This window comes from Oryza brachyantha, chromosome 12 (genome assembly GCF_000231095.2).
Source record: "Oryza brachyantha chromosome 12, ObraRS2, whole genome shotgun sequence".
NCBI classification, from domain to species: Eukaryota; Viridiplantae; Streptophyta; class Magnoliopsida; order Poales; family Poaceae; genus Oryza; species Oryza brachyantha.
This window is the reverse complement of record NC_023174.2, coordinates 14,429,233-14,443,894: the sequence shown is the minus strand read 5'-3', so window position 1 is coordinate 14,443,894 and position 14,662 is coordinate 14,429,233. Positions and strand designations below refer to the sequence as shown.

The 14,662-nt window shown below is 35.7% G+C and overlaps 1 protein-coding gene across 1 annotated transcript; it reads right to left on the bottom strand.

The window, feature by feature from the left end:
* Window positions 1–167: 167 nt before the first annotated feature.
* Window positions 168–5,156, bottom strand: LOC102707081. Its single transcript, XM_006664075.3, has 11 exons — window positions 4,958–5,156; window positions 3,871–3,960; window positions 2,846–3,137; window positions 2,672–2,755; window positions 2,073–2,588; window positions 1,833–1,965; window positions 1,585–1,747; window positions 1,350–1,478; window positions 1,068–1,262; window positions 855–977; window positions 168–632 (listed from the first exon to the last, which is right to left on the bottom strand). The coding sequence occupies exons 3-11, from the start codon at window positions 3,102–3,104 to the stop codon at window positions 519–521; spliced, it is 1,716 nt and encodes a 571-aa protein (XP_006664138.1). The 5' UTR covers window positions 3,105–3,137; window positions 3,871–3,960; window positions 4,958–5,156; the 3' UTR covers window positions 168–518.
* Between the last annotated feature and the right edge of the window lie 9,506 nt (window positions 5,157–14,662).

Sequence of the window (14,662 nt, the reverse complement as noted above, 5' to 3'; positions counted from 1 at the left end):
GTTTAAACTTACGAAAAACTACTAAATTACCTGCAAATTTCATTGCATGTTCAAAATTCAAAGATAGCTTGGTTTTTCCCGTCGATTCGAATGATTTTGGTGGTAAGATTAAAATTGCAGAGTACCCGAAAACAAAAAAATGGATGTAATACATCACAGGTAGAATATTGAGAACAGATGAATCGAACGAATAGATTGATAAGGCGGTCTTGGTACCAGCCAATTCCTGATTTGCAGAACAAATTTCCCATAGAAATGATCCACAAACCAGACTACAAACAACATGCATAACTATGTACGCAGTTTTTTTTTTCGTTTTTACAGAACTCTTCACCAGAGCAGTTGATCTTGATCCGATGGGCCAGAGCGACGCCACCATGCCATGTCCACCCTCCCAAAACCGAGGTGAGTTCATCTAAGTTTCAAAGCACAGAACTTATGGTCTCCTGTTACCGGTTTACCGCTCTTGACTGAAGCATCAGATCCAGTTAAATTAGCATGCGATCCAGTTAAAGCTATCAGTCGTCGTCGCAAGGCAAGAGCGTTGGTATCTGCCCATGATCGACGAAATCGACTCTGTTCAGCCTTACACAGCACAGCACATGCTCAGGGAGCTCTTCTTGCTTCTGGGCCTGCATGAAATTCCCCAGGTGTTCAGTTCATGATGAAATCAGTATCACAAATCTTTCCTGTAACATTTGCATCAGTCCAACTGTTTTCGATGGTGAACACTTGTAGGCTGCTGAATGTAGATTAGTTTTATTGTCGGACTTAACAATATGTGCCATGGATGCTGAGCTGGTAAATATCAAAAGTGTAAAGATCAAAGAAATCGGAAAGGATCATGTTTCTACCTGTATGGTCAAACCTAGATCAATTATACCATTTTTCAACCGTTCTCGGAATGCTTCAAGCCCTTTCCTTGAGATGAAGCTAAACCGGTGCACGTCAAGGTCTATCTCAAAGTAATTTGGTCCCTGCATCAACCCCACATGTCAATATGTCATGTACTGAGTCAAGATGCAAAAACAAACAAAAAAATGTTCTATCACATGAAGCCAACTTACCACAAAAAAATTGTGTTGAGGTCGTGAAAGGACTGGCTTTTCGTTATAAGCCTGCACAAGCTTCCTCTCTGCAGAACTCAGGTTCATATCATCAGGGTTTACTAACCCTGCCAATATTTTCAATCTTTCTCTGTAAGGAACTGTTGAATCTAATGGGAACCCCTTAACCTTTTCTATCTCATCATTTACAAGTCTCTGAAAATAAACCAAAAGATTGTGATTAAGAAGGGCTCAATTTATGATTGGTAGGCATTAGTTCTCTGCGAACAAAGAGGAGTTTACCTTTATACTGTCAAGAAAAAGAGGAGAAATTTCCTTCTCAAAGTTCTCATTCAGTTTGAAATACAACACTAGACTAACGCCTTCCCCGTCGCTGTCACCAAGGAACATAGCAGCAGGATATGTAGGCATCTGAGTAAAACACAAATATTCATTGGTACACCATAAATTGGAGAAATTAGCATAGCTAAAAGCCTAAAATGCCCAAGATAGCAATCTTTAGTGTTGGTTATCGTACCTGAATATTTACTATAAGTAAAGAAGGAATTTTCTCGCTTGGTCCAGCAGATGGGAGCTCAATATGCTGGGCAATGTGATGAATTTTCCTTGGGGACATGAACATGTCCACCCCAATCGGAGTATATGGTGAACTTCCAGGGGCAGGTAACTTCTTTTTGTCTCTGCAAGTAACTCCAGATTATCAAAAATAAAAACTAAGGCTGCCCTATTACACAACATAACGAGTCTTTATGTAGCAATCCTTACTTAAAAAAGGTTTCTCCACGTAGTTTAAAAGTCGACGGCTCAAGAATGGACCAACAACTTTCTGATATTTTCTCACTGGCTTGAGGAACCAATAATCCAGCTCTTGGACAAATCAAGTATCTCCTAGAAGAACCTGCATATTAAAATTCAACATCAACTAATGCTTTTCAATCCTTTCTAAATCAGTACAATCCAAGAATAAATGGTGAAACCGTGAAACGCATGTGAGGAAAAACTCACATATTTCAGTAGTTTGTTCTCCATCAAAAGATTTCCTCTTGAAAGAGAGCCTGACAACTCCTGATTTCTTCTTTTGTCCCCGAGGGCTTGCTACAGCCAAAGGCTGAACCTTATTAGCATGGCGAGGTGTGCACACTGGTGTCAAACTTTTGAAGATACTTTCATGAGCCTTGTCTCCATCCTTTAAAGATTTCAACGTATTACATGCGTCCTCGCCTCTTCTTAGTTTTGTCAGTATTTTTATACCCTCATTTCTTGTCCTTGTTTCCTCAACCTGTGCGTCAGACACATCACATGATTCTGGGCTTGGAATTTTAGGTTTTTCTGATTCTTGAATATCTGCTTGAATTGGTCTATCCATTTTGTTTCCATCTCTCTTTAGGTATTGTCCAACGGCTTGAGCAACACATGAGCCATCGAAAATCCTCTCAAACTTCTGGATTGCATCAGCAATGCAAAAAGCATCTTCACAATGCATTAATTGTGTACACACTGAATTTGACATGGGAGGGAGGTCTGCAAGAAAAGACCATGTTTGAGTACGTTGCATCAATCCACACGTACAGTGCAGATCAAATTGGTTGAAAGTCAATACAAACCTCCATTAACACTGCTGAAGTCTTCATCAGAATCAGATCCTAAAATACTGAGAGAGTCAAACCAAGCTTCTTCCTGACACACAACTAGACCAGCAGAACAGAACTTAAGATTTAGCTAAAATAACTGAGACAGGATATGCAAGTAACAAGAAAAAAAAATCCAATGCCAATTACCATTGCCATTTTCTGAGTCAAGCTCACTATGATGCCATTGCAACTGCGTGAGATGAAATGTTATGTTCGAGACATCAGATTTCCGCCTAGTGGCCGCAGAAGTCTCCACATGAACAACTTCTCCAGGAGCAGAACAACTCCCTGCATCACTGGCACGTACTATAGGCGCATTGCTCAAAATTTTTCCACGATAACGCCGATATATACAGCACAACTTCTGTGATCTCCGCTTTTTGCTTGAAGACACGCAGGCACCCATGGTATTTTTTGTTTTTCTTAAGATTCCAGGAAGCTGCAAAGCCACAGAAATGCCAAAGAGATTAACAAACCCAGTTTTAGGAATATGAAGATAAATCCTTTTGTGTATCCCAATAACAGTATCTGGCATCAGTTTCTGAAGTACTACTAGTTGGTTTCCTCCCTTCTGATAGTTTCTGAAGATTTTCAGGGTACTATGCTCAGAACTTAAATGAATCTTTTAACCAGGGAAACAGCAAAAAAGACATCCATGCATATGGAAAGAGTAAATTTCACAAAACTACAGATACTTTGTTTAAACTATCATAAAACTACAGGTCGAAGATCGTGTATCACAGATACAGATTAGCACCAAAGTTCTCATAAAACTACATATTTAAGGCATTGTATCACATATCTACAGATTTAACACCAAGTTTATCACAAAACTTTTGTAACTTAAAAAAATAGTAGTGCTATTGTGATAAGTTCACCACTAAATCTGTAGTTCTGTGTTTCACATCCTTATATCCTAGTCTTGTGATAATTTAGTCAAAGTATACGTAGTTTTGTGAAATTTACTCCTATGAAATCAGGATGAACTTCTGGGAAAAAAAAAAGGAGAAAAAAAACTGGATGAACAACCAAAAACAAACACAACCTTGGAAAAAATGCCTGCAAGTGGCAACAAAAGAATAGATCTCTTACTGCACCAATGCCAGAATAAACCAGGGACCACCAAATGAAGAGCAACTCATTTTTGGCTCATTACATGGAGCTAGAAATACCTGATGATAAATTGGGCAAACAGGCCCAGGAGAGATGATAGTGCTGGTGGCCTACTAATCACCAACGCGCATTCCACTCCTCAGGACAGCCTGCACACAAATTCATTTTTTTGACCACTTAGAATCACCCATTAAAGCTCATAATAGCAAACCAACAGTTGTCTGCTCATAATACAGTTGTAAGAAAAATAAATGCAGCTAATGAATTACAGGTACTTTGGACGTGGTCAAAAAACAAGTACTCCAGATAAACCAATAAATAATTCTGAAGATTCTGCAAAGTTTAATTCAACTTGAACTACTCAGTTCAGCCCAAGTTGACTTGATGGCCACTAAAACAAAAACTAGTTTAAGCTTCACAGAGGCAAAGAACACAGAATCCCACATTGAAATAAAGAACCATGGATTAAAATAGTTGCACTGAAATTACTAACAAAAGGCCTGGATCTTAGGCTTGCTCCAATGCTCCTAGCCAAGAACTTTCAAATGAAAAAACGAAGAACACAAATATATATATATAAATCCTAATTGGATCATCAAATAGATAAGAAACCAAACAAACTAATAAAAAGCAAGGGCATTTCTCTGCAACAAACTCCATTAATGAAGCCGCTTCAGAAGCACAATCTAACCAAGGATTTGCACCAAATTCACACACTGATCCGCAAAGCCTCCTCTTTTATTCAGCCAAACATCCAGCTGGTAGTATCATTATTTGGCGAGAGAGAAAAAAAACACGTTTTTTTCTGGTAATAAAAATCCAGCCTTTGACAGATACTAACCACTTGTCCTCGACCAAGAAACCGAACCTGCCGGCCTCACCACCCAAAAACCAAAACAAAATCCAAAGAAAATCATCACAGGAAGATCCCCAGCTCGAGCCAAGCATACGCGCCAGAAGAACAACCGAAGCCACTGCCAAGAACACGCCAGCATCATCAGAGATTCAGAGATCCACCGGAGAAGAAACCGATGCTTCCGATTCCAACTTCTCGCCACCAGCTAACATCCAAAAAGAAAAAGCTCCTTTCCTCCCTTTCACAAAAAGAAAAGAGAGAGAGAGAGGAGTACGATGAAGAAGCATTACATGAAGCCGGCGCCGGCGAGGAGGAGGAGGAGGAAGGAACGCCGCCGCGGCGAGGCGAGGTGGTGGTGGTGGCTATGGCGATGGCGGAGGAGACGCCCGCGTGCGTGCGCGCGCGTGCGCCTACGTATATACACTCCACGTGGAGGAGGAGGGGAGACAGCGAGAGATGGGAGCTCTGCTTCTTCCTCCCCTTCTCTCTCTTCTCCCTCTCCTCCCTCTTTTCGTTTTGAAGGTATTTTAGAAAAAAAAAACGTAAAAATTAAACCGTTTTCTCTAAAATTTTTATAAAATTTCTGTGATCCGAAGAAGCCTTAAAACTGATTTAGGATTCGAATTCGTGTGGATTTTGGACATCGGAGATTTTGAGTTTGGCTCGGATTTTGGGTGAGCGAGAGGGAGAGGGAGAGGAAATTTGTGGTGATTTTGTCTGACAAATGGATGGTTTTTTTTTTTGTGAGGAGGTGTAAATGGGGTTGGTTGTGGTTTTGGCGAAAGTTTGGTAGAGTGGAGTCGCCACTTTATTTAGGGGCTACTGATTGTAAGCAATTAGCTTTTGATTGGGTGGGCTTTCCTTGTTAATGTGTTGATGATGGAGGATAATTGGAGAAAAAAATGACCACTCCTTTATAATTACTTTGTAAAGATGAACTTACATGATTATACGATAATGCGTAGTGACATGATAGAAGTCAGTATCTTAATACTTTCTCTGTCCTAGAAAAAAATGAGTTTAAATTAGGATATACCAGAAATTGGTTTTTGAAGTATAGAGGGAATATGTTGCAACAAGATTTATGTGCTAGTTATTAGAGTAAAAAACCATAACCAAGCTATAACAAGTAATCCAACCTATAAAAGGATAATAAATTAATGTGTACTTATAATAAGAAAGGATATCCTACATCTAACTCAAACCATCATGAACAACCGCCGCCACTCACAAAAACCAAACACTGCCATCAACAAGCAGCCTAGCGGAGCCCAACTACAAGGATTGTAGTAGTGAGGCCTCTTTTCGACCAATCTCAATGGCGTTCATACGCCTAAACCATGATGATGATGATCCATGGCACCAAAGCAATATGAGGAGGGTAATTCGTCCTTTAATTTGCGGGAAGCATGATAGCTAACGACAACATTTTGGTTTATGCGAGAGGTGTTAGTGATAGGTGGATTTGCTTGTCTTCATGGACAAAGTTGTTTGTCCGCGTGGCTAAATCACTGGTGATGGAGACGAAGTCATGGCAAATGTTGTCCTGTTAATGCTAACAATGATAACTTCTTCCCACTAGCGATTGCAACTATGCTAAGGTCGAGAGACATGGTTGCATTGGCTAAGAACGAGGGGACAACAATACTATGAGACTTTAATTATATGGTGCTCATCAATTACTAGTTTCTTGACTCTTAGATCGAACCCTAGGACTGACCTTAGTTAGTTATAATTGACAAGGACGTTTCTACTTGTTGAAGGCATTGTCTGAAATTCAAGAAATTGCTCTATAAGGTGAAAAATCTATGGCCTGATCTTTGTTAATTGAATTCTAGCAACAACAACACTTACACAGACCGTTTCATTTGGAAGCGATGTTTTATGGTAATTTTTATCGTAGTCGAAGTGTTGTTTGATGAGGATAAGCATGCTTTGCGGTTGTAGTTCACTTTGGCATGATATCCATTATCATATCGTTCTTTTATTTATATATTTTTTAAAATAATTATAATCTATGTGTATTTTAGTTAATCAGATACCGAGCGTGATCTTAAAGTAATTATATCGTCGTGATGTAATTCTCTAATGTCATTTCTTTTGCCTAAAAAAGAAGAGATGTCTTGGCTGGTCTTGTTTGTTTTTTATTGTGGATTTTGGATTTTCCACGTTTTCCAAACTATAAATAGTATGTTTTATAAAAAAATCATATATAAAACTCCTTATCTGATCCTTTCGAAAAAATTAACAATGTATTAGTTAATTTAATTATTTATACCCTTAATGAACTATCATAAAACCAGGCAATTCAAAAAAATATAAAGATCTCACCAGAAAATAACTTAAAACACCATCGGTACCGACGGAGACCAAAATTAAAAAAAAAAAGATACAAACACGATGTAGCGGAGACAGTGACATATAGAGAAAGGAGCAAAGATATCCAATTATCCGAACACATAAATTGGAAAGGCATTAAACACAGCTGTACTCAAACTCCCCACCAAACATGCGTAAACACGAGAATTTTACAGAATTTTTATATATAAAAAATAGTTAGATATCTCCACATTTCTCATGTTTCTAAATTTCTTCAAAACGAATAACCCCAAGTCGGTAGCGCAAGATGGAAATTAATACAGGAAGGATTAATGACGCACAAATTTTTCCTCTGAATCACTTATGATGAACTCGAGGGTTAGCATCATGCATCAAAGGTGTGCAGTGCAGGGCGGTGCATTGCCCCAGATGATGAAATAATGGACGGACGGATGGATTTTAGTATGTATACCGATACGCAGTGTTTCTTCCGGTACTCGACGTTCGTCTTGTTTAAAAAATATAATTATTAATAATACTATATATTAAAATATAAATAATATTTCATATGCAACTATTTTTACTTTTCTTTATAATTTTTTTAAACAAAACAAACAGTCAACACGAAAATCTATGACTGTATGTTTAAATTAGTAGTAGTAGGAGGCAGTAGTAAGAACAGGACAAGCTATATAAATATATTTTAAGGTGATAAGAGAGTAGAGAGATAAGCAGCGAACTACAAATTTATAGCCAGGCATAGACTCCAAGACACATGTGTGTATGATAGGTATGACTGGATATTAATTGTGTAGTGTATCACTATTGTATAAATTGACTATTAAATTAACTATAAATAATTTGTAGCCAGCAGTTGGCTATCCTATTGAACTTGCTCTAACGTTTAGGGCACGCACCGGTGCAGATCGATCGATCGATCATGACAAAAATCTTACTGAATCCCATAAGCTAGGCAGGCAGGAGCTATGCATGCATCTCACCAGGCAGGGTCCAGGTACACTGTGTCCTTTTTCATCTCTCTCTCTCTCTGTACCTCACTTCGCTTTTGTTGCCAGCTGCGTGAAGGTACATGTGGTAAATTTTTTTTTGAATTTGAACCTTTCTTTTTGCAAAATCCTTCATTTCTTACCCTTAGTTTATCTGAGTAAGCTGTAACTAAGAATTTGATTTTAAAAATTAAGTTTAGAATTGATTTGGGATGTTTTTTATGGAGGTTATTTTTCAGCATTTGTTTTACGGTCACTGTGGATATATACATAAAAGTTTTATCCATACTACTTTTTCACCGTTATAATCAGTATAAACATGACGATGATCATGTTTTTCTATCTCAATTTATCTCTCATTTGGTTACATTTTGTAGAATACTTTAAGGATTTAGAACGCATGCATTTTACAGGATGATGGTAAACTCTCGCATGGATGAGAAAGTATAGCGATGTTTCCTCTGTTTCAGATTAATTTTATTCTAGCATTTATAATTTTTTGATCAAATTACTTGTCATCTCGCATTTAAAAGCATGTTTAGACATGGGCTTCCCATCTCTACCCTTCATGAACATAGACCGCCATTGGCTCTCCCATTTCTTATCCTAGATTCTCTCGTTTTTCACGCGTACGTTTCCCGAACTGTTAACAGTGTATTTTTTACAAGAATCTTTTATATAAAAATTATTTAAAAAACATATTAATCTATTTTATATTTTTTATAATTAATCATATACTAATCTATTACTATATTTTCCGCGCCGAATAACTAATTCTCCTTCTCCTCCTCCCGAACGCAGCCATAGGCATGCACAATCGTTAATCGGAGTTAATGTTATTTTTGAAAATGATTGGGATATAAGTTAATACAAGTAACAATATACTCCTTTTGTTACATATAGATGTTTTAGATTTATCGTATATCAAACTCGAAGAAGTTCGACAAAGTTTATTAAAAAATGCTATAGCAACAACTACGATATTAAGTTAGTTTTATTAAATCCACGTTGAATATATTTTTATAGTATATTTGTTTATGTTGAAAATACTACAACTTTCTTAAAGAAGTTTAACTTATTACAAACTCAAAACATCTATAATAATACAAATCTGAGTGAGGAATTTTCCATGTCTTGTTTGGTTTCAAATTTGTTATTAACAACTAATCTAAAAGAGAGGGAGAGGTACACAAATTGTTTGAAGAGCACACGAGCTAGAAAACTAGAGAAGCATAGGATGTTCCCTGCAAAACCAGTGCAGTTGAACCGTTCGATCGATCAGCCAGGTGAAACCGGGACCGTCCGATGTAGTCCAAACGGGTCAAAGATCGATGCGGATAATAAAATCTATGATGGGGGCCAACTCAATCAATCTATATAATTACTGGTCCATCCTGTCCATCTATATAATATATGCATGCATGTATATTCATGTGTACTCTCTGTCCAAATCGTAATATAAGGGACTGTTTTTTTTTAAAAAAATAAGAAAGTGTTAATAGTATAAGTGATATTAAAAAAAGATGGTAAGCGTGGAAATAAAACAGTACAAAATTTAATTGATGTAAGATAAAGAGGTAAAAGAACAAGTACTCATTTCGTTAAAAATATAAATATTTCTATGATTTAATCTTATATACTAAAATATAAGTATTTCTTGCATTACTAAGTATATGTTCAGAGGTAGAGTTTATGATCGATTTTTCTCTAATCTATATTGGCAACAAGAACCTATCTTATAAGAAAACATGTATAGAGATAGATTTTGGTATAATCTTTTAATCAATACAACAAAATATTTTTTATTATCCTTATTTTCTTTAATAATTAAATACCCAGCATTGACTCTAAGTTGTTATTATGCATAACAATATCTTTTCTCTTTCATCCCCTCTTATTCCTTTATGCCATTATATTTGCTTATGTGATGATGAAAATAATCATGTAATAAACACCTTTGTACATGTCCTAAATAATTGTCTCATCAATCACTTTTTATTTAAATTCTTCCTATATTATCTGCTAATAATATCTTAGCTCAATCCATTCATCATATTTTAAGGGACACTAGAGTTTTTTTTTTTTTGTCTTTCCTTATATTTTAGAGCGGATTAAGAACTATAAAAGTCCATCGATGGAAAATAAAGTATTATTCGGGATACCAAAATCCTAAGATAAATTTAAATTGTAAAATATACTATATTAGGGGATCGAGGGAGTCCTACCTAAATGGAAAGGGACACGATTAAAAATGGCTTAACACTGACTTTTCTTAGGCAAATGCATGCACCAAAAGGTTGCTTAATTCTTTTTAGAGAGAAAAGGATATGCGCATAGTTTGATCATTAATTAGTTGAGCATGAATTATACCGCACTTATGAGCTGCACCCTATGTGCATGTCACTGTCGAGAATTAATCGAACTCTTTGTATATATTTTATTATCACTCGTGAATCATGCATGCAAAGTACATCGCATAATTGCACGGCCTACGTTAATCTGATTTCGCAAAAAAAGCCTTTCTACTTCTTCCCTGTCTCAATATAATCTTCTAGTAGCAACTAATTTTTCCCAAATTATCGCTACCCTAAATGCAAAGGTATTTCGGGTGGTGAAATATCTAAAATATCTCATCATCCTATCCAGCTCCGACCTGTGGTGACAATTAAATAATTAAAGAGATCTTTCTCAGTGCTTGCATTATAATTATAAAGAGATAAAAATCCAACTCTACTTAACGAAAGGTATCATATTAAATATATTTAAAGAGGTACTTGCGTAGGAAGGGCAAAAAGAAAAAATTACGAAAAAACAGAAAAGTCATTAAATTGGACAGGTACGGCCTAGGTACAGTGTAAGAGCAAGTATAATAGCAGGCTATAAGCCGGCTAAATGCTAACGTGGAAGAGAGAGGGGAGGAGAGAGAGGAGAAGCGTGTTGTAAGCTTATAGCCTACTCAACCACAAGAACCAAGACACTCTGTGGAAGAGACATGTGGGTCCTGCATTAAAAATGAATAACTAACTACTATATGAGTGGATTATAAAAAAACTACAAAGAGTTTTATAGCCAGCTTATTGGCTATATTATTAGCCTTGCTCTAAATGATTTGACAGCTACCGACGTGATTTTCGTGATTTTCGGTAGTTTGCATTTTGTTTCCAAGAAAGACATGTTTTGCGTGTGTTCTGTAATGTTGTCAAGCAATGGTTTAGATGTCAGGTTGAGCTGATGTAGAATCTGAAATCTGTCAAATTTATAACATGCCAGTTTTTTTTGTAGCAGTGTAAAGAGTATGCACCATGAAATTTGTCAAACATTTCTCAAAATGCCATGAGTTTTTGTAAAACATGTAGTTATTGATATTTGAGAAGTTTCTCTTTATTTGCATCATAGTGTTGAGATTTATATTTTTTCCAAGAACCAATTGTAATAATGAAATATTTTTCTGGATATCAGTAGGTTGAAAGAATGAGACATCCTTGATGTCTGAATCGATATGAGCATGACATCCATGATGGTTGAATCCAGCTATACATATGAAAACAGTTCCACAACTCCATATGCAAAGTGAGGTGGTCGATTCCATGTTATGTAGGGAAGTAGCTAGACACACACAAATCAAATTCATGTGATGAACATTTCAACCCTGTTTTTGAGCATATAGGGGCGATTGTTTGGTTTTCAAAAGAAAAATAGAAAATAAATAGGACCTAATTAATTGTAATAATTCACTCTAATTATTTATGCATCTTTAAAAGTACATCTTCCTTACAAAATTTCAGCAAAAGTTATGGTCTAACGACCACACTCACACTCCAATACAAGTACTGTACACTAGCTCTAGTATTGGGTTTTACTACTACAACTATTACATGAACAGTAGATATTTCATATGAGTAGAGAAACCTAGCCCAACACTGGCCACAGCTAGCTCCACATTGAATGTGTGATAACATATGAAGCTGACACCTGCAACAGTACTCCAACCACACAATGTACTGCACTCCATCTATCGATTGCTGCAGGAGCTACCAAAACTTTTACTGCTGCTCCATGCATCCATCCATCGATTTGCTTTGAAATCTAGTGATGAATCCTGATGAGATATGTAGAGTGAGAGAGAGAGATGCATCGTATATGTATGCAACTTTGCTTCTAATAAGAGGGTGTTTAAGGGGGTGTTATCTGGTGAATGAAAATTTTTGCAGGTCACATCGGACATTTGACTATTGGGAGGGGCTTTCGGACGAATGAAAAAAAGAATTTCACGGCTGGCGTGGAAACCGCGAGACAAATCTTTTGAGCTTAATTAGTCCGTCATTAGTGCATGTGGGTTACTGTAGCACTTATGGATAACCACGCACTAATTAGGCTCAAAAGATTCGTCTCACGATTTCTCACGTAACCGTGTAATTAGTTTTTTGTTTTATCTATGTGTAATACTCTATTTAGATGTCCAAAGTTTTGATGTGATGTTTTTTGGTGAAAAATTTTAGGAACTAAACAGCCCCTAAGAATATTTACACACTTCATTTGGAGGATTGTTTGGCTTTTTTATATAAAAACTCAAAGGTATATTTACAAATGGAAAATAGTTTATAAATAAAAGTTTTATATATGTATTCTAAACGATATAAAAAGCTAAGGCTTAAAATAACCTTCGGTAAAAAAATTAAAATTACAAATTAAAATTTTAGTTTATAAGCATAAAAAAACATAGGATTGCAAATGACTTTGCCAATGGCCAGATGTTCAGTGGTTCATCCCTGGACCCTGACCAAAGGTTTTTCTTCTGACTGTCCGGCCGGGCAATAGAAGCAAAGCTGAAGCAGACCATCGATTCATCCCTCTGCTGCAAGATCTCTGAATTAATAAACGTACTACGTACTGTCTTTTTTCGTTTAGGCGCATGGTGCATCCATAGCACATATAAGTTAATTCTCGGTTTTTACGTGTACGCTTTCAAACAGTGACGGATTCAGAAAAAATATTAGGAGGGGCTGGATGAAAGAGAATTTCTTCTAGGTCATCCTTCTTTTCAGTAATACAAAAAATTTTGTTGTGAGGGCTAAGAAGGGGCTTCACTGGCGCAGTGGTGTAGAGGGGCTAGGCAGCCCCCCTAGCCCCGGTGGTGGATCCGCCACTGTTTTCAAACTGTTAACCGGTATTTTTTTCAAAAAGTTTCACCGTATTTCTAAAATAAATTTTTAAATTTGCAGCGAGTAATTTCATCGTAATATCATAAAATAGCTATAAAAGAATCGGATAATCTCTGAGTAGAATTAACCAAGCATTGATCACTCACTAGAGTCGATCACACGAGCCAAATACTAGACGTTAATTACATGTTCATCTCTGTGCCATAAGAGTTTGGGTGCTATCTTAAAGGAAATTTGTCATTTGTATATGTACCATTTAATCGATGCACACATGAAGGGTAGTTCAGATACAATATACATCTGGAGTGATAAGTACGTAAATAATAACCCAAAAGATTAAATGTCCCTTATCTTAAACAGTACGATAGATGATAAGCTAATATTTGAATTTTTAATCTTAAATTTAGAGTTTATTTGAGGTCTTTTTTTTACCGAAGTTTATTTTTAGTCTTGGCTGTTAGATCGCTAAAAATATGTAAATAAAAATTTTATTTATAAATTAATTTTCATTCGTAAATATGTCGTTTAACTTTTTCCACCCCTAAGTTGAAAGAACTTGAGTCACCTTCGTTCTTATATATTACATCCGTCTCGTATTAAGTTTATTTTTCAGTTGTAGATACAATGTTTTGACTCTTCATCTTATTTGAATTTTTTTGCGATTAATACTTTTATTGTTACTAGATATATGCATAGCTATTTTTTAAAAGTTTTTTACATATTTTTTAAATAAAATGAATGGTCAAACATTAGACACATAAATCGAAAAATAAAGTTATTATGGGATGGAGGTAGTAGAGACAATATTTACATAAGTTCTAAAACTACACAGAGAGTGAAAAGATTATTAAATCTTATATACTAGTAAGAGACAATATTTAGTACATAAGTCCTACAACTACACAGAGAGAGTAAAAACATTATTTATAATATTGACATTTTGTTATTAGAGCTATTTTTTCCTCTGTTCCAAAACAATTTTATTTTCACTCACCCCACATGTATTAATACAAAGGTAAAAACTAAAATACTCTCCACTTCATTATCAAATAAAATTGTTTTTTATTTTATCTTGTTCGAACGCATTTATCCTCTACTTCTATAAACTCTAATATAATAATTATTTAAAAATAAATTTATTTTGAGACAAACAAAGGAGACAAATTACTCATAGGTACTAATATTATAGTTAGCAGTATAAGTATAATCATTAATCAAACTACGGTGCATATATTGGAGAGCCTGCGTTCCAAGTGATTCAGTGTCCACATGCATGCAAACACAAATGTTATCTTCTCGAGGTCCCATCTACCGGGAACTATATAGGTAAACTAAAACTATACAATCTGTCGACCGTCAGACACAATATGTCTTTTTTATTATTTCAGTGGTCAATTTTTAAATTTTAAATTGATTAAATTTTATTTATAAACATATGATCAATTGGTTCTGTAATTATTAGAATGATTAAAATTATAGGAATCAATACAGAAATAGTTATATTGTG